Source organism: Uloborus diversus, chromosome 7 (assembly GCF_026930045.1).
Source record: "Uloborus diversus isolate 005 chromosome 7, Udiv.v.3.1, whole genome shotgun sequence".
In the NCBI taxonomy this organism is placed as follows: Eukaryota; Metazoa; Arthropoda; class Arachnida; order Araneae; family Uloboridae; genus Uloborus; species Uloborus diversus.
Genome location: NC_072737.1, coordinates 145,042,399 through 145,061,492, shown reverse-complemented (window position 1 = coordinate 145,061,492; position 19,094 = coordinate 145,042,399). Strand labels below are relative to the sequence as shown.

Below are 19,094 nucleotides of genomic sequence, written 5' to 3'. Positions count from 1 at the left end.
AACGTAAACATGGGAGCTGAAAATTCTGCCTTTTGAGTCATTTACCTGTAAGCAATTCCTCGAGGTATATGAACTCTGAAAAGAAATTCTTCCCAAACGTTTTGAGAATCATACTGATAAGATATGAGATACCAGTGAATAAGCTCAAAACATATGCATAAATAAATAACATTGAGAACAAAAACGGCTTTTACACAAAAGGAAGAAGCTTCTAAGGTTTTAAAAAGCTTCCTGCTTTTCGTAAAAGGTTCAAAAATATTTATAACCCCTTCTGCAAGGTCTATTCTAAAACATTTTTTCGCATCAGAAAAGACCTTAACCCGATGAAGAAAAAAATTTAAAAAAACGCCCCGCCGAAGGACTCATATATCGTCATGCTGCATGACTTACAACGTGTTGCAATCACGGTCACAGTTCTATCCGCCATTTTTGAACAATACTGTCGCCTATCGATTATTGGAGCACGCGCCGTTGGGAAGACTATTCCTTTTTGCCTTTTTTCGTTTTTTCATATTTTTTTAAACGGTCCTGTGTTATTCTCCTGAAGTTATGGCCAATACGGAAACGCTAATCTGCCGGAGTGAGGTCTTTTTCTTCTCCTTTTAATAGAACAGGTGTTTGACCGTTCTCAACCATAAACTCTGAGAATTAGACGAAAACCTAGCAAAAAAATAAAAATAATAAAATTTTTGTTTTTCAAGGTGTTAGATGATCATTTTATTCATTAGATAGCTAATCAAAATAAGAAGTTCTTTTCTTTTTAATAGTTTTTAAAAAATGGTGGTGCTTTGGGAGGTTTCGTGGTAATAACTACGGAGGATAATCCCATGGGATTAGCGCTTAAGCAAAGGAGTGACAAATATGGGAACTCTGAAAGTTGCTATGACCTATATACAAAAAGAAAGAAATTACATTACATTTACTTTCTTTTTTTCAACATACAATTTTTACTTTTTTATTTGTTTATTTAATTTTATATTTATTCATTTTATTGATTTACTTACTCATTGATTTCTTTCTTTATTTATTTTATTAATAAACTTTCATTCGTTTATTTTATTAATTTACTTATTCATTCATTTATTTATTTTATCAATATTTACTTATTCATTCACTTATTTATTTTATTTATTGATTAATTAATTAATTTATTTACTAGCTTTTGCCCGCGGCTTCGCTCACGTTGATGTAGTTTTTTTTTCAATTGATTCAAGTTAATGGTCATTACAGGCAGAGGTCAAATAGTTACCAAAACATTGTTTGTCTCTAGTTCCGCCGACATTTCAAATTGCCTGCCACCTTAAATGTATCAAAAGGTATGATTAAAACTGAAAATTAGGGGGAAAGGGAGTAAATGAAATGTTGGCAAAACTGAGAAGAAACCCAAAAATCACAAAAAATAAATCACGAAAACGTTCAGGAGTTGTAAAGAAGTCCGTTCGGGTAATTCCCAAAAAATCCAATTCGAGTGAGGTCAATTATTCTTAAATAAAGTGAAACAGTTCCCTTATAATCCCGATCTCCATCAAATACATAATATCCAGCGCTACACCGGCGATCTAAATTATTGTATAATGTGTAACTTCTTACCGTAGAAATCGTCCCAAAATAGGGTGAACAATGATGCTACCCGAAATAATTCCAATAAACAGTAAAAATTTGCCAATTGTTTGAAATTGTGTGCAAAGACAAAGTAATAGAAGTTTTTGCGCTGTTTATGAATTTGCGAATTAGTTGGCGAAATATTTTACGTGTTAACAAATTTAAAGAAAGAAATATTAAAGAAATGGCGATATTTGGTTACATGGTGAAAACCGAGAAACAGTATTGCGTAGTCTTTAGCTTCAAAAACAGCGACAGTTGAAAAAAATGCCAAATGCCTTAGCTATTGAAATGATTCCACAAAAAAAGTTTGGCTAGATTCCAGCTGATCGATTAAATACCCAGTCAATAGAAATAAATAAAAAATACCATTAATTGCCTCAAAGTTGCATTAAAATGGAAAAAAAATCAGCCAAATCCATGTATTATTTGCCAATCTTGTGCAAAAATCTTACTTCAAGATTTGACTTGAGAAAAGCCTTGAACAGTCACGAAAACCAAAGATAGTCAACAATACAACTAATCGCTCTCGACAGGGAGTTGAGATGATACACTAAATACTGTATTGAGTTAAGGAAAGCCTTCGAACATGGAACTAAAAAGCTCATAACTCGTTTTTTATTCTACTTAGAAATTTCGAACAGGTACCATCTTCAGCAGAAAAATCAGAGCTTTCGATGGACATATAATGTTAATATGTGCAAGTATTTTTTCATCCCCATATTAGAGAATTTATACGAAAATTGTGTTTTATTGCCCCCCCCCCCCCCAAGAGGGTTTTGCCTCCCATAATGGGACGAAAACTACCCTATGTGTTATTCTGATGCATAAGCTATATTATTGTAAAGTTTCATCAAAATCCATTCAGGAGTTTTTGCGTGAAAGAATAACAAACATCCATACATCCATACATCCATACAGACAAACTTTCGCATATATAATAGTCGTAAGATTTATCTTTCAAACACAAAACGGTGGTTTTATTGAATTATGAAACGCGAAAGCCGAGATTTGAGACTTTATTCTGTATTTATATACATGCAATAAACCTAAACATACCACAGCTGTGGTTCTATGAATCGTTTCCAGTTTTATTATTTTACGCTCATTAAGACGGGATATGTACTGCAATGGCACAAACAAAAAATCCATTAATCATGCAATGACTGATAAAGTGATCACCTAACGCCTTACTTATTTTCTTTCACGACACCAGACTCAACATCTCACATCATCCCTCTATATTTTGCCACTCAACAAGACATCAGTTTCGCTACTTCCTAACCATAAATTATTTCATTTCTCAATTTTCTACCTGCGCAGAGTGATCACTAAAACAGCACTGCGTTTCCTCGATATCTATATTTTGTTCATAAAACACTCCCGGCTGCTAATAAATTATCCACGGTGCGTGGCACCCCTAATTACAGCTTTAGGGGTCAATGCGTTTTCTATAAACAAATAAACAGGAAAAGGTGAGGGAATAACAAAACGCGTGGACAATTTTAGCGTCACTTGCGCAAGCGGTTAGTTTTGAAGCTGTTCAACTACCAATATATATTTGTCAAACCTAAAAAAAAAGCAAAAATGTTAATTACTAGTGTAAGCATGGGACAGAAAAAAAACCGACATTTTTCACCATTGGTCTTTAATCATCAACCAAAAGGTTATTTTAAGAATAAAGGAAAGAAAATAATTATACTATAATTTTTATTCCCTCCGTCTCAAGCTTGTCGTACACTTAGGTCGAATATTTTGTCCAAAATTAGTTGCTACATTTGAATATTTTTGTAAGGGATATCGGGTTCAGTTGATACAGGGCTAAGTTGATGCAAGGCCATTAATTCTCGAGTGCGTACGTGCCCAGAACTGAAAGTCTCAACAATCAAAAGGTTATTTTAATGGTAAACGAAAGAAAATAATTACAACATAATTTTTACTTCCTCCCGTTCCAAGCTTGCGTACAAAGGTCGAATATTTTGCCCCGAATTAGTTGCTACATTTGAATATTTTTGCGGGTCCTTGATACAGGGTTAAGTTGATACAAATTCATTAATTCTTGAGTGTGTATGTGCCCAGCACTGAAAGTCTCATCAACCAAAAGGTTATTTTAATGGTAAACGAAAGAAAATAATTGCAACATAAGTTTTACTCCCTCCATTCCAAGACTGTCTGTCGTTTACTTAGGTCAAAAATTTTGTCCCAAATTAGTCGCAACATTTGAATATTTTTGAAAGGATACCGGCTCCAGTTGATACAAGGTCTTTAATTCTCGAGTGCGTATGTGCCCAACTGAAAGTCTTCAACGACGTGACAGACTTTTAGGCTGAAAAATAAGAAATAACAACGTCAAATAGCACAAATTGCTGATTACTGCAGTCACATGTTTCGGCGTTACAAGGAACACCTTTTTCAATGCAAAAAAAAAAAAAAGAGTTTATGGATGAAAAGGCGGGAGAAGCCGTCTTATTTTGTTTGACAGTTATAAGCAATCACTTTCTTCTTCTCCTTTTTTTTTTTTTTTTTGAGCAATCACGTTCGCTTATTGCTTTTATTTGACCGTCCTTGATGTCCGGTTCCTTTTTCAGAATGGATCAGGGGCTTCTGCAACACCGCCGTCCACCGGAGGACGGAGCTGCTCCTCTGGTCCTAGCTTCCAGTAGCAGCACTGTGCACCGGAATCCCCTCCTCCTAGGCGGTGGCGTCCATAACCTGCATACACACACGTCTACACACAAACAAGTCCTTGCACACATACACGCACGTAACCGCCCAGGAGGAGAGGCAGGCTTGGAAGGATATGAGCCGTTTCTAGAAACAATAGCCTCCAATAAGTAGGGTCCTGTCGCAATTCGTGATTGCGAAAACCATAATTCGAATTCAAAGTGTCAGAATTCAAATTAATTTCAAAAATTCGAAAGGGATTTTTTTTGAGCAATCACGATTGCTTATTGTTCTCACTTGACTGTTTTGGTGTGCTATCATTTTATTTTCCCGCCAGCAGCCCCTGCAGCATCACCGTTGACCGGCTCCTCACGATGCTGCTCCTATAGAGAAAACTGTCTCCAGGTTGCATCCATATGCTACACACACGCGCATGCATACACACCTACACACACACACGCGCACACACAAATACATACACCTACAAACACCTACACACACACACACACACGCGCACACACAAATACATACACCTACAAACACCTACACACACACACACACACGCGCACACACAAACACATACACACACACAAACACATACACACACACAAACACATACACACACACACGCATACATACAGACACGTACACATGCATACAGACACCTACGCACAACTACCCACACACTCATCACACTCATGCCTGCACACAGACACAAACACATATGCCTACACACACATACACATTCCCCACCACACACAAACACTCATACACACAACTACCCACACACTCATACCTGCACACACAGACACAAACACACATGCCTACACACACATACAAATACCCCCTACACACACATAAACACACATGCCTACATACACACACACACACACTCGTGATTGCGAAAAACATAATTTGAATTCAAGAAGTCAAAATTCAAATTATTATTTTTATTTATTTTTTTTTTTTTGAAAACGAACTTTTTATGCGACGACTTTGAAGTTCTGATCGGCAAACTTTTTGTGTGACGTAGTTGTTTTTTCATTGTTGCCAAAAACAATGAAAAATATCGGCAATTATAAAGTTAGTTTTGTTAATAAACTTAACAAAATAATTTCAAGGCTGAACTTAAGCAGGCATATATTTGTGGATTTTACCATTTCGCATAATGCAGGTTTCCTTGATTTAAGTCAAGTCATCAGTTCATCGGAGCGGGCTTGAACCTTGATAAATCCAACCTTAAATACGTACATGATTCCATTAGTATTATATTAATTTCTTGACAACAATGCAAAATATCGTTGTTAAATTTCTAAAAAATATTTTATGTGTAGGAATCGCATTCCAGACAAAAAAAGATTTTCTGTACAGCGTATTAATGATCATTGCGAGAGAAATAAAAGGGATAAACACGTACACGTTGACGACAGAAATGCCATATTCAATACAACTTCAGTGAGATACTTAGTGAATAGACGAAAGCGATTGTCCAGTGGTATACAATCCACTGTATAATCACTTTTTTACAGCCGAAACATGGCATAAAATGAGAAATGCGGTAAAATCTCTTTATAGCGAACACCAACGCAACAAAATATCCGTTCCAACGAAATAAAATTTCAGTCCCACTTTAATTGTCATTACAATACTTGAATTGCGTAACAGCGAAATCCCCGTTATGAAGAACAAAATGTACGGTCCTTTGAAGTTCATCGTGACGGAATCAGAGTGTAATCACATTCCCATTCAATTTTAGATGAAAAACAAATTAGGAAAACAAATAGCCTATAGCCGATTTAATCAGTACCATAACAGCTATTACAGAACGATTATTTTCTTAAAACAATCTTTAATGTGCCAAGAAGAATTTCGCCTCACTCACCCCCTCCCCACCCTATCTCCTCCTCTTCACCACACAGCAAAAATATAAAAAAATAAAAACATCTTCCACCCCAATATCACGCCTTCCAAAACGAAAAAAGCAACAAGTTGTAAACACCTAACCCGTTACGCTTGATCGCTGACTCCTATAGGTGCCAATCACCTCGATTTAACCGCTGCTTCAGCGAAATAAGAGGGCGCCTATTTTTCAGCCCCGTGACGCCTTTCCTGTTGACTGCTGACCGGGCCACTTCTCTTTGAGGTGAAGTGAAGGGAGAAAGGGCTCAGGGAGAAGTTTACCCAGTGCCAATCATCTTTGGCAAGCCGAAAGGATGTTTACAGTCAAATTCGTCAAATACTTGACAAGGATGCATTTTATTCTTCACTTCGTCTTTAACCCCTCGTTTAACACCTTGAGATGCGGTTGCGGTTCTCCTACCCTATGTTTTTATTATTGGGCGCTCCTATCACTTAAGAATAGGCACGTAGCTAGGAGAAGCCAATAACCTGGATCAGTGAGTAGGAAATATACTGACTGACTGATAATAGTCTTCTGCTTATAATATCTTTTATTGTTCACTGATGCGCTAGCGAAGAAGGAGTCTGCTGTTGTTCAAATATCAAATGAGCCAGTCTCGATTAATGCAATAAAATTATATATTATCAGGAAGAAATCAAAGAAGGTTTTTTGGCAAGACTTAAAATGTAGAAGCAATCGAAGTTTGGTTTATAAACCGTGATTTTATCCCATTAGCACCTACAGCAGAGTCAGTAGCCATGCTCTTAACTCGCCATGACTGTTTATCAAAGCATCTTCACCGTTTGAGAATTGTCGAGAGTCCCAACTGTCCTCTTTGTAGCTCAAACCAAGAATCGTAAAGGAGCAGAGAGAAGCCGCGCATGCGCTGTATTCCGGTGTTGGTGAGGTGACGGCTGTTCAGTGTCGTGAAATGGATGGTTTTTTCCCCACCTCAAAAGTGCTCAATGCGCCTAAAGAAGTTTTCACTTCAAAAAACTTTTTTTTATATTCTCAATGATGAGTAGTGCGGAAAAGGTGCCGCTGGTGGCACGAAATTCCGTAAAAACTTTGAAGTGTGCGGTATGACTGATCCCTTGCCGCAAATGCGTAGAAATCTTGGCAATTTCCTGTTTTTTTTTTTTTTTTTATAAATTTTGGCCAAACGTTAAAATCCTGTTTTCGCCTTATTTACCTGAAATAGCTATATATCAACTGTCACATGTGATGCATTTTAGATGCTAGGTGTGTAACAATTCACCGAAGAAGGTGTGGGCGAACAGAAAATTCCTGCTCTCAGTCTCATCAGAGTATTTTATCTACTCTGTTTTTAGGCAGCAAAAGTTTTTTTCCATCGAGTTGAAATTCTGCATTTCGGCGCTTTTACTTCTATTACAGCTTTGCTGTAATGAAAGCATCTCTGCAAAACGTTGACAGCATGCAGAATAACACTAGTTTTATTTCAATCGTCCAATACATGTTACATTTTCATGATGCTTCAGGGGCTCAAGAAATAAAATGGCAATATTTAGGCAAGTTTTTTGTTTGCCTCCGACAGAATAACAGGATTTCCCGATTTTGTTTTCCATTAATACTCCACTAAAGGAAAGCAATCTAACACTTTCTTGGGACTTTTTTTTAAAAATTAATATTATGTTCAGAAATATTACCGATGTAGAAGGGAAATTTCATGTTAAATAGAGCTTGCATAAATATACGATGATAATCAATTTAAAAAAAAACCTTACTAAAGATGAAATTGTAGGTGCGAAAATTCCATTTCAAATATGAAGCGTGAAAATACGTTTGATTTAATTTTTGGGGCGTAGTACCGATTGTCAATGTGTGACATACTCTTGTTGAGCATATATCGTGCAATATACTGAACAAATGAACAAAACCTTCCGATAAACTTTTCATAAAGGAAATCGTGTCACCCTTTTTTAAACGTAGTAAGCACCATAAGGATTCTGAATTTTCTTTTACAACTCTTAGAGTCACTCTAACGTTGTCGAAATCTTGGATACCGTACCGATACAAATTTACACTGTATCAAATATAATTGCAGAACATCCCTTAACAGGAAGCATTATAACACACATTCAACCTATGGAAATTATATACTACAGCAAATATCGTTAAATGTATTGAAAAGGGTATCGTTTTCTTTTTCTTCATAAACGGACAGAACTTTCCAGTAGACCTAACATAAAATACAATCTTGATACCATTTTTTAGGCGCAAATTACCACCATTTACATAAAGATTTCGGCGATTCCTTTAAAACTCCTATAGTCACTCAAACGTCGAAGAAACACCGTAGATGTCCTATTGTTACAAATTTACATTCAATGAAATGCAATTGCACAACATCCCATGGTAAAGCACATTTATAATATACAAACCACATCGCACAAGCAAATGCTGGTAAATGTATTAAAACGGGCATCATTTTTTTCATCAACGGACGGAACTTTCTGTTGGACCTAACATAAAGGAAATCGTGTCACCATTTTTTACACGCAGATTACCACCATTTATATAATGATTTCGAATATTCCTTTGCAACTCTTATAGCCCCTCAAACGTCGTAGAAACTCTATGGATGTCCCATCGTCACAAATTTACATTCGATAAAATATAATTGCGCAGCATCCCTTGGTGAGGCACATTTGTAATACACAAATCATATCACACAACAAATATTATTAAATGCATTAAAAAGGCATCATGTTCTTCTTCTCCGTAAACGGACAGAACTTCCCTGTGGACCTAACATAAAGGAAATCGTGTCACCATTTTTTAGGCGCAGTAAACACCAAGAAGTCTTTGAATTTTCTTTTACAACTCTTACAGCCACTCAAACATCAACGAAATCCTGGATGTCCTATCGCTACAAATTTATATTCTATCAAATACAATCGCACAACATCCCATGACAGAAAGCATTTGTAATACTCATTCAACTTCTATATCGCCGCAAAAGATATCCACTTGAGCACTTTTCTAATCCTCCACTTGAGTTTCGAGATTTCCTGCTAAGTTGCAGATTAACACGTTCCCTTAATTCATGACAGGAAATCCAGCCTGTTTAAAATGTTTAATTCATGGGGCATATATACGTGGCTGGGTAATCTTTTTGAAGTGAGTGCTTAGGAAATATTTAGGGACACTTTTCTTCGCGGCGAACTAATAAGGAGTTAAAATCGGTAGTCGCAGTTTTATAGTTTTATGTAGTACAGTGGTACCCAACCATTTTTTACCTGAGGGTCACGCCTCATGTTGAAACGAATCTCATGGACCAGAACACTTAAAAAATTCAAATAAATTTGCAGTAGACCGTCGACAGTCCGAACTAATTGAGACCATATTTAGTTCGGATTTTCAACTTGTTCCGACTTTCGAAAATAACAAAAAAAAAAGCCTTTGGGGTGAAAATAGTATGTCATTGAATCAAATAAAGTGGTTACCATAATGTGTCGGGCAGGAACACTTATAAAATTTAAACGTATTTACAGTAGATCGTGAAAAATCTGAACTAATTGGGACTATACGTAGTTCGGATTTTCAGATTGTTTGGATTTTCAAAAATAGCCAAGAAAATCCCTTTCGGGAAAATATTAAATCTGACTTTGAATCAACTAAAGTGGTTATGTAATATGTCGACCAGAGCACTTATAAAATTTACATATATTTACAGTAGAGAGTACCGAACTAATGGGAGCATTGGTAGTTTGGATTTTCAAATGGTTTGGATTTTTGAAAATAACCAAGAAAATACCTTTTAGGAAAATAGTATGCCATTCAATCAAATGAAGTGGTTGCACAATATGTCGGACCAGAACGCTTATAAGATTTAAATATATTTACAGTTGAGCGTCAAAAACCTGAACTAATTGGGACCATAGGTAGTTCAGACTTTCGAAAATAACCAAGAAAATACATTTATTAGAAGAATATGCCATTTAATCAAATAAAGTGAACATACAATATGTCGGACCAGAACACTTATAAAATTTAAATATATTTACAGTAGAGGGTCAAAAATCCGAACTAATTGGGACCACGTGTTGTTTGGATTTTCAAATTGTTCGGATTTTCGAAAATACCTTAAAGAAAAATAATATGCCATTTAATCAAATGAAGTGCTTATACAATTTGTCAGACCAGAACACTTATGAAATTGAAATACTATATTTACAGTAACGCGTCAAAAATCCGAACTAAATAGGACCATATGTAGTTCGGATTTTCAAACTGCCCAGATTTTTGAAAATAATCAAGAAAATACCTTTTTGGAAAATACTATGCCATTTAATCAAATGAAGTGGTTATACAATATGTATGAACAAGAACATCGCATGCAATACAATACATAACGCAACAATAGGTAATTATACTTTTTGACAAAACGTACCTCTCCTTGTTTACAGAAAGTATAGGAAAAATGAAAAAAAAAATCAATACAGTATGTGCTCTGTGAGGAACTATTGCACAGTAATTAAAAGTGACGCATATGTATAGAATTTCGTGTATTTAAATGAATAATAAACACAATCTTTGCTTTGCAAAAGTAATTGATGAACAGTTAAAATGTTTCACTTCTACTGTTTGTCTTTACTGCACACTTTTTCTTTTCTTTTCTTTTCTTTTTATTTTTTTAATTTATTTTCCTTTTCTTTTCCTTTTTTTTTTTTTGAATTTATTTTCCTTTTCTTTTCTTTTCTTTCAAGGACTGAAAAAAGCTCAAGTAATTGCAGTAAAAAATTTATTTTAACCTTTAAAAATATCTATCCTTTTGGCGTATTGAATTATCCGAAGTATACGCGTGCGTTTAAACTATCTGAAGTGTAATCAATTTTACAAGTAGTTCCAACTGTAGTCTCCTCCCCCCCCCCTTACTGTAGTTGAAGTTTATTGACAAGAAAAAAATTTTCCCAATGTCAGATTATGAACAGTTACAATATGAATATAACAGGAAACAAAAAATAAATAAATAAAAGTGGAACAGAGAATTAAAAATGCTGCAAAACAAATTTCATTACCCCTGTTTGACTTGATTATAAATATTATTACAATCATCCAAAACGTTTTCTTTACTACATTGAGCAATGAGGTCGTTAAAAGTATTGTTTTCTGAAAGAGCATGCTAAAAAATAGGATTTGACCATTTTTAAATTGACAAAGTTTAATATTTTTCTTTAATTTTAATCGGTGTGCAGATTTAATTTCATTTTTTATGCATTATCTTCTTAATTATCATATGGTGGAAAAGCGGTAGGCAGCAAGCGTAAACATTCAGCGTGCCAGTGGAATGCGCGCCAAAGTGCATCACTTGTGACGTCATAAAGACCACACTTTATTTGAAAAATCGGACATTTTAAAAAATTAATTAAAAATCAAACGTTTGGAAAAAATGAAAGTTTTTTTCTCGCTGCATGCTTTTCTTTCTTTTTTTTTTTTTTTTTGCTCATTCTATCAATATCAGTGACTAAAAGTAGTACTTTTGACTGAACAACCCCATTTAGACTCAGATCATAACGCTATTCGGCAATCGCACAATCGCTGTTCTATATGCTATTATAATTGCTGGAAATCCACAAGCAATTTCACGGCCGGTTTTGGCGAACTGTCGAGATTAATTTCAAACAAGAGGCAGAAAAATAACAATAATTTCCTCCTTTTCATTTTATTGTGTAATCATTTCATCTTCTTCAACTTCCCCCAATCACCATAACACGTAAGTCACCAATAAATTAACCTAATTTTGGCGGTCAACTGATAACGCATAGGGCACCCTGATAGTTATCTTCCGTTCCGCTCGTAGAATAAACAAGCAACTGTTCTGCTGGCTGATATTTACCGTTCCCTGCAGGAATCAAATTAGTTTTATTTTCGAGGGTTTCGCGAAAAAAAGAATGTCGTGACATCACCCCCGCAAGTAGATCTAGAACCATATTCCAAATCCTAGAATGTAAGTATACGCATACAGTGCTGGTCAAATTATTAGACTAAGACTGTTTTAAAAGTAAATTCTTTATTGATTACATAACTATAGACACATTAAAGAACAGTGAAATAATTATGTAATGTTTAGCATGCATTCCCTTGTTCTTGATGAGCATTTTAAGTCTTTTTGGCATACTTTTCACAAGGTTTACACCATTTCTTAACTTTTTAAAAAAGGAGGTAAAAAATTGCTTATACTCACTATTATATATTCTCACATTCACATACTCACTAATTACCTAAAACTAACTTTAAATATAACAGAACACACTAATTAAAAGAACTAGTGAACTGTTTAAGCTGATTGAGGTTAAGTTCCTGGTAGGTAGATAAACAAAGAACACAAACAAAGCAGACAGTGCTGCCACCTGCAAACATTAAATTATGCTAAAATAACGTAATAATCAGTGTACAGTATAGAGGTGCGACATCGATGTTAGAAATTAAAACATCGATGGTATTGATACATCGACCAAAAAACATCGATATTTCCAAACATCGATGTTTTAAAACATCGATCTTTTTATCAATGTATAACATACATTTTTGAACATACTACACTAATTTAAGCAATACAAAAGAATACGTATCCGACGAATATATTGAAAATACTGAACCTCAAATCATGAATATAATTTAATAAGAATAATTTCGCAACATCTTGGTATTATAGTAGGGCAAAAATTGATAATAAGAGAAGCACAGATTAATACAACTAGTTATAGTAATGAGGAATTATTTTCAAACTGAATGAAACTAAAAGTAAATTTACATCAAAAAAGAATCTAAGAAAAATGTATCATAGCACTTACCGTCAGTTTAATGACGAGAAAAAGTTGTGCTAATTATTTTAAAAATACAAAATTAATTCTAACAATTATTTTTAAGAACAAGAAATATGTGTTGTATTATTAGTTAATAATTAAACACAAATTATAATGAATAGAGGGACGACTTGTTGGGGAAAGTCGATAAGTAACCCCGAATATTGGTGTTGACAGTTTTGAGAAAAAGTAGTTTGTTTACTTTGTCCCCCAGAAGTGCATTTCTCTTTTCGCAGACTATCCCACCAGTCAGAAAAATATCTCTTTCCGATGGAACAGAAAGTGCCATCACTATCAAATACTTTAAAGCAACTCTTACCAGCTCTGAATTTTTCAAGTTATAATTTTCACCGTAGTAACATATACGATTTTCCTATAGTTTAATAACTGGGGCCTTGAAATAGACTGCAAGTTCTGGCACCAGACTACCAATGTCAGGTTCTTCCCATAGCTTTGACCTCTTCCTCATTCTCTAGTTAGTCTTCTACTACCTTGTAGTGATCTTCCCAAAAATTGTCCTCTACACTGAAAAATTGATCTTATAAAATGGGTGAAAAAAAAAAGATTTTTTTTTTTTTGGCAACTCTATAAGTAAACTTAATTACCAAGCGAGAAAATTGGAGCAACTTTTATGATAATTTTCAATTAAAATGCAAAAACATCAACATCGAAAAAACATTGAAACCGAAACATCGATGGTCCGAAAACATCGAAAGTAAAACATCGATGTTAAAAACGTCGATGTTTTAACAAAAACATCGATGTTTCCAAAACATCGATATCGATGTCGCACCCCTAGTACAGTATGCACTGTACTTTAACAGTAAAATAAATAGTATTTTAGTACAAATAGTGTACAAAAAACAAAAAAAACTCTTTAGTCTAATAATTTGGCCAGCACTGTACATATCTTTATGAGCCCCCTTAAAAGAAATTCTGTTTAAATCACTGGTTGCACATGTAACTTACTTTCTTCACTAATCATCAACACTAAACTAGAGCAACATTTGTGCAATATGAAAATTGGTTCATTTTTTATCAGTGATCTACACCAAGCGTTACTTCTCTTCTGTTTTCCTTGTTTAATTTACAGAAAATATAAAAGTAACTTTAGCAGTGAAACAAAAATGGAGATTATTTTTTCTTATTCATGTTTTGACTTTCAATGAGATTTTTTTTCTTTTTAAGCATTTTTATTATAATTGGCCTGTTTGTCACGGAGTAATCTGAGGCCTAGTTTTGCTTATATCTCAGAAACTAGACCACTTACAGACTTCGGGACTTCACTAAATGATTTGCTTACTCGCAAGATACAACTTAACGATGAAAAATTTAAATTCTGAAACAAAATTATTATTTCGGTTAGGACAGAAAACAGAAAATTTCATTTAATTTATCCATTAAATGTTTAAACATAAAACCCATTGTCACAACTTTTGTTGGCTTGCGACAGTAATATTAATAGTAATATCATAATGAAAATTTTAAATGAAAGCTTCTCTGGACATAAAAATTTTGTTTGAAAACAAAAAACTTTAAAATAACAGATTTTTTTTTTAAAATACTAAGCACTTTTCATAATGCACTCAAAATGACAAAACAACTATTCTGGGTTAGAAAAGACAATTTAAGTATTCCTGTAGTTTTCAATTATTCCAAGAAAAAGACTTCTCAAACGAAGAAAAGTGCACTCAAGTCATTTCAAACTAAACTTTCCCATTAAGAAAAATATGCATGTTTCAACACTCAACTTTATCATTGTAAGCTAGATAATGATAAAACATTCTCTACATCACTTCAGCCGCACTTTTCTTCGTTTGAGAAGTCTTTTTCTTGGAATAATTGAAAACTACAGGAATACTTAAATTGTCCTTTCTGACCCAGAAAAGTTATTTAGTCATTTTGAGTGCATTATGAAAAGTACTTAGTATTTTTTTTAAAAAATCTGTTATTTGCTTCTATTTTCTAATGTCACATTTTATGCATTCATAAATAAAATCGTTAAATCGTTAAATTATAACATATTGATGACACAACGCATTTTGCATTACGTAATAACCGTACCATGCATTGCGAAAAATTATAAAATTACATTTTGTCAAAATGTCTATTCGTGGCCACTTATAAAAACAGCAATATTATGATTGAAGTCATTAATGACTTTCTCTCCGTCGCGCGTCGTGTTTGTCGTTATAAAATAATGGCGAACTAAAATTTGAGCTATAATAAGTCTTTTTCCTACATGCAATAAAAAAAAGCTACATGCAAATTAAAATGTAGAATAAGACTTAGGTCTCCTCTTAACTATCAATTCCTCTCCCGGTTATTGGGGGATAACTGGTGGAATGGCATTAGTCATTCAGAATTATGCTTTATTTTTTTTCTTAGTCATTTGGAGTTTTCCGTTCTTCATTAAGAGAAATACCACCTTTATTTCCTTCCTAGTCATTAGGAGTTTTCCATCAGTCTTTAGGAGGTATAATTTAATCATTTTCAAGTGTTTGGGACTTTTCCAATAGTCATTGAGAGTAATATTTCTTTTATTTTCTAATCATTGGGAGTGCTCCATCAGTCGTTTAAGTAATAATTTATTTATTTCGTAGTCATTGGGACTTTTCCATTAGCCATTAAGAGCAATACTTCATTTATTTTCTGATCATTAGTAGTGTTCCATCAGTAATTATGAGCTATAATTTATTTATTTTCTAGTCATTGGGACTTTTCCATTAGTCATTAAGAGCAATAGTTCCTTTATTTCCTGATCATTAAGAGTGTTCCATTAGCCGTTAAGAGTAATACTTCCTTTACTTCCTCAACCATAGCAGTTTTCCATCAGTCATAAGGAGCTATAGCTTATTTAATCACCAGTCATTGGGAGTTTTCCACTGTTCATCAAAAGTAATACTTCATTTATTTCCAAGTAGTTGAGAGTTTTCCATCAGTCATTAGGAGTTATAAATTATTTATTTCATAGTCATTGGGACTTTCCATCAGTCATTAAGAGCGACACTTTCTTTATTTCCTAGTCATTGGGAGTTTCCCGTCAGTCATACGAAGTCACAGTTTATTTATTTCCTACTCATTGGGAGTTTTCCATTGTTCATTAAAAATAATGCTTCATTTATTTTCTAGTCATTGAGAGTGTTCCATCAGTCATTAAGAGCTACAATTCATTTATATCCTAGTCATTGGGACTTTTCCATTAGTCATTTATTTCAAGATTTTATAAAATTGTATTTACACTTCTGTGTGGCTGCGTGCTCATTGCGGTATTTATCAAAGTGAACCTGGTGGCATTTGCGAAATATAGTAAAACAAAGAGAGAACATCTTGTTTCTTGATACCAATTTAATAGTATCTCTTTTAAGCGAAGTTGGGCTCGTGCATGATTGAAAAAAGTGTGCATATACATCAAGTTCTTACGCGCATACATATCTACTAAAAATGTAAATTGCATGACGAATGTGTCAAATGGTTTGAAAATTAACCTCCGCCTTTACCTCTTTTTTAATCTCATTGAGTAACATCCGCAAAAAGAGTGTACAAATTTGATTTAATCTGTAAAAATATAACAAAAATAAAAAAATAATGTGTTTTAACAGATTAAATCAAATGTAATAGGCTGGACTCCTATTTTTCACAATATAAAAGCTGAGATTGTGAGAGAAGTTAATTGTCAGGAATTTGAAAATATCACTATTTTTGAAACTTTGACCTAAAAACTTTTGAATGCTATGTTTCTCCAAAGCATAAATATTTCTTGAATATCTTTTTCATTTTTTTTCTTTTTAAGTCTTCTCAAAAAGTTGGTGAAATTTTCATCCAAATTTATTTTGGTGATTTACGTAACCTCTTCAAAGGTTCCATTCTCAACTGTTTCTTATGACTAGTCTAAAAGCTCTTCGTAATTCTAAACACTCGCTGAGTTGTACCACTGGTATTTATAGCCATCAGTAAAATGACTACTTTTTAGGAAAATTCGGAATTGGTGTCCGAAATTCTGGATCAAAAAACATGATAAAAGTGAGACAGGGACCAAAATTCAGGACTCTCCTGGTAAAATCGGGACTGTCCCAAATTTTCGTGGAACATGATCACCTTCTTAAAACAGCAAAATGTTTTTCAAGGAAATCAATCCACCACACCATCAAATTGCTTCTCGGGCCGAACTAATCCACAAGAACATGTGATATTTTCAATTTCTCTTTTCCACCGTGGCTTACTGACATCAAAAAACATAACTTTACATCCCCTAGATCAAAAAGCAGATACTAGTACAAGACCGTTATTGTTCGCTCACGATCTCCATTAAGCACCCCACGTGAGGGCATTTCGGTAAAACTCATGGAGCAATTATTGCGCGTGACCCCCTGTTAATCTCGTCGCCACCCGCGGCAGGGTTTCTTTTTGTAAAAACGTTCCAAATGAAATTAAAGATTGGTGCACTTAAAATGCGAGAAAAATTAGGTCAAACCTGAATTTGTGCCCGTGAATTTGTTTGTTGCTACAACGTGCGCTACAGATAAAACGTTGCCGACATGGAAAATGCCGGGCGAAAGCAATAAATTTCCAATGTGCGATGCAGGAAAAAAAAAACCGGTGCAACTTCGTTTCTTCTATTGATGACCGAAATACAGAATTGTACCGGTCGAATTGAACGAAGATAAACAGCAACAACAAATTAATGTAATTAAAATAATAGAAATAAATAATAATCAGAATAATAATAATAAGAAGAAAGAGTAATAGTTAGCAATAAAATAACGTACTCGTTATAAATATTAATAATAATAATAATGATGATGATGCTATTAACAATAATAACTTGAAAGAGCTTCTGAGAAATTGAAGTTATTAAAATAATAATAATGGTAATAATAATAATAATGATATTAGAGTAATAATAATTTGATCATGATATTTAAAATAATAATAAAAACTTCTCACAAATTGAAGACATAATAATAATAATTATTATTATAGTAATACTAATAATAACAATAACAACAACAACGACTATGATGATGATGATAGTATTATAGTAATGATGATGATGATATTAATTGTCGTAATGATGATGATGATGTCAACAATAATAATAACAACTTGAAATAGCTTCTGACAAATTGAAGTTATTAAACGAATGATAATAATAACAATAATCATTATTATTATCGTTGTTGGTGATGATGCTAATAACAATAATAATAATAACTTGAAATAGCTTCTGAGAAATTGAAGTTATTAAAATAATAATAATGGTAATAATAACAATAATGATATTAAGAGTAATAATAATTTGATGATGATATTTAAAATAATAATAAAAACTTCTTACAAATTGAAGATATAATAATAATTATTATTATTATAGTAATACTAATAATAACAATAACAACAACAACGACTATGATGATGATGATGGTATTATAGTAATGATGATGATGATATTAATAGTCGTAATGATGATGATGATATCAACAATAATAACAACTTGAAATAGCTTCTGACAAATTGAAGTTATTAAACGAATGATAATACAGCACCCGCCACTAATAAAATCACTGGATTATAAAATCAGCCGCTTTTTAAAATCAAATCTAGAGGAACAGAATCATTGCAATACCAAAACATGTTAAAACCAACCTTTAATAAAATCACTATCGCCGTTTTATAAAGTCAAAACTTTGGACATCGTACGTAAAAAATTGATAAAAAAAAGAATCATAAAGTGAAGGAATTGGTCTTAGAAGATGAGGAAATCTCAGTGCCAAATTTGCCTCTTCGATGGATGTCAGAAAAGCGCTTTAATGACATACAATGCACTTTAGAGCAAAGAAGAAAATATAATGTTGAACGTTACAAAAGAATTAGTAAACTCGTAAACGATATTGAACCTTTACTCTCCAATTCTGTTAATCAAACTGCAATACGCCAATATTTTAAGACCCTTGTGTTAAAGAAAAAAAAAATTTTCAGTAAAAATGAAAACTGTATTTTGAAATACTTAATACAAAAATAAAGGACGTAATGCATTTCGTTTTTTTAAAGTATTTAAACTTCAAAACCGTTCATTTTTTAAAATGTAGTTATGCCGG

The 19,094-nt window shown here is 33.4% G+C and overlaps 1 protein-coding gene across 1 annotated transcript in view; it reads left to right on the top strand.

Annotated features, from left to right (window-relative positions):
• The window catches only part of LOC129226926 (uncharacterized), a 63,825-nt gene extending 45,326 nt beyond the window's left edge, over window positions 1-18,499 (top strand). The window contains exon 2 of the mRNA XM_054861554.1: window positions 18,430-18,499. Coding sequence (XP_054717529.1) covers window positions 18,430-18,499 — 70 coding nt within the window. The remainder of the gene's footprint in view (window positions 1-18,429) is intronic.
• The last annotated feature ends 595 nt before the right edge of the window (window positions 18,500-19,094 follow it).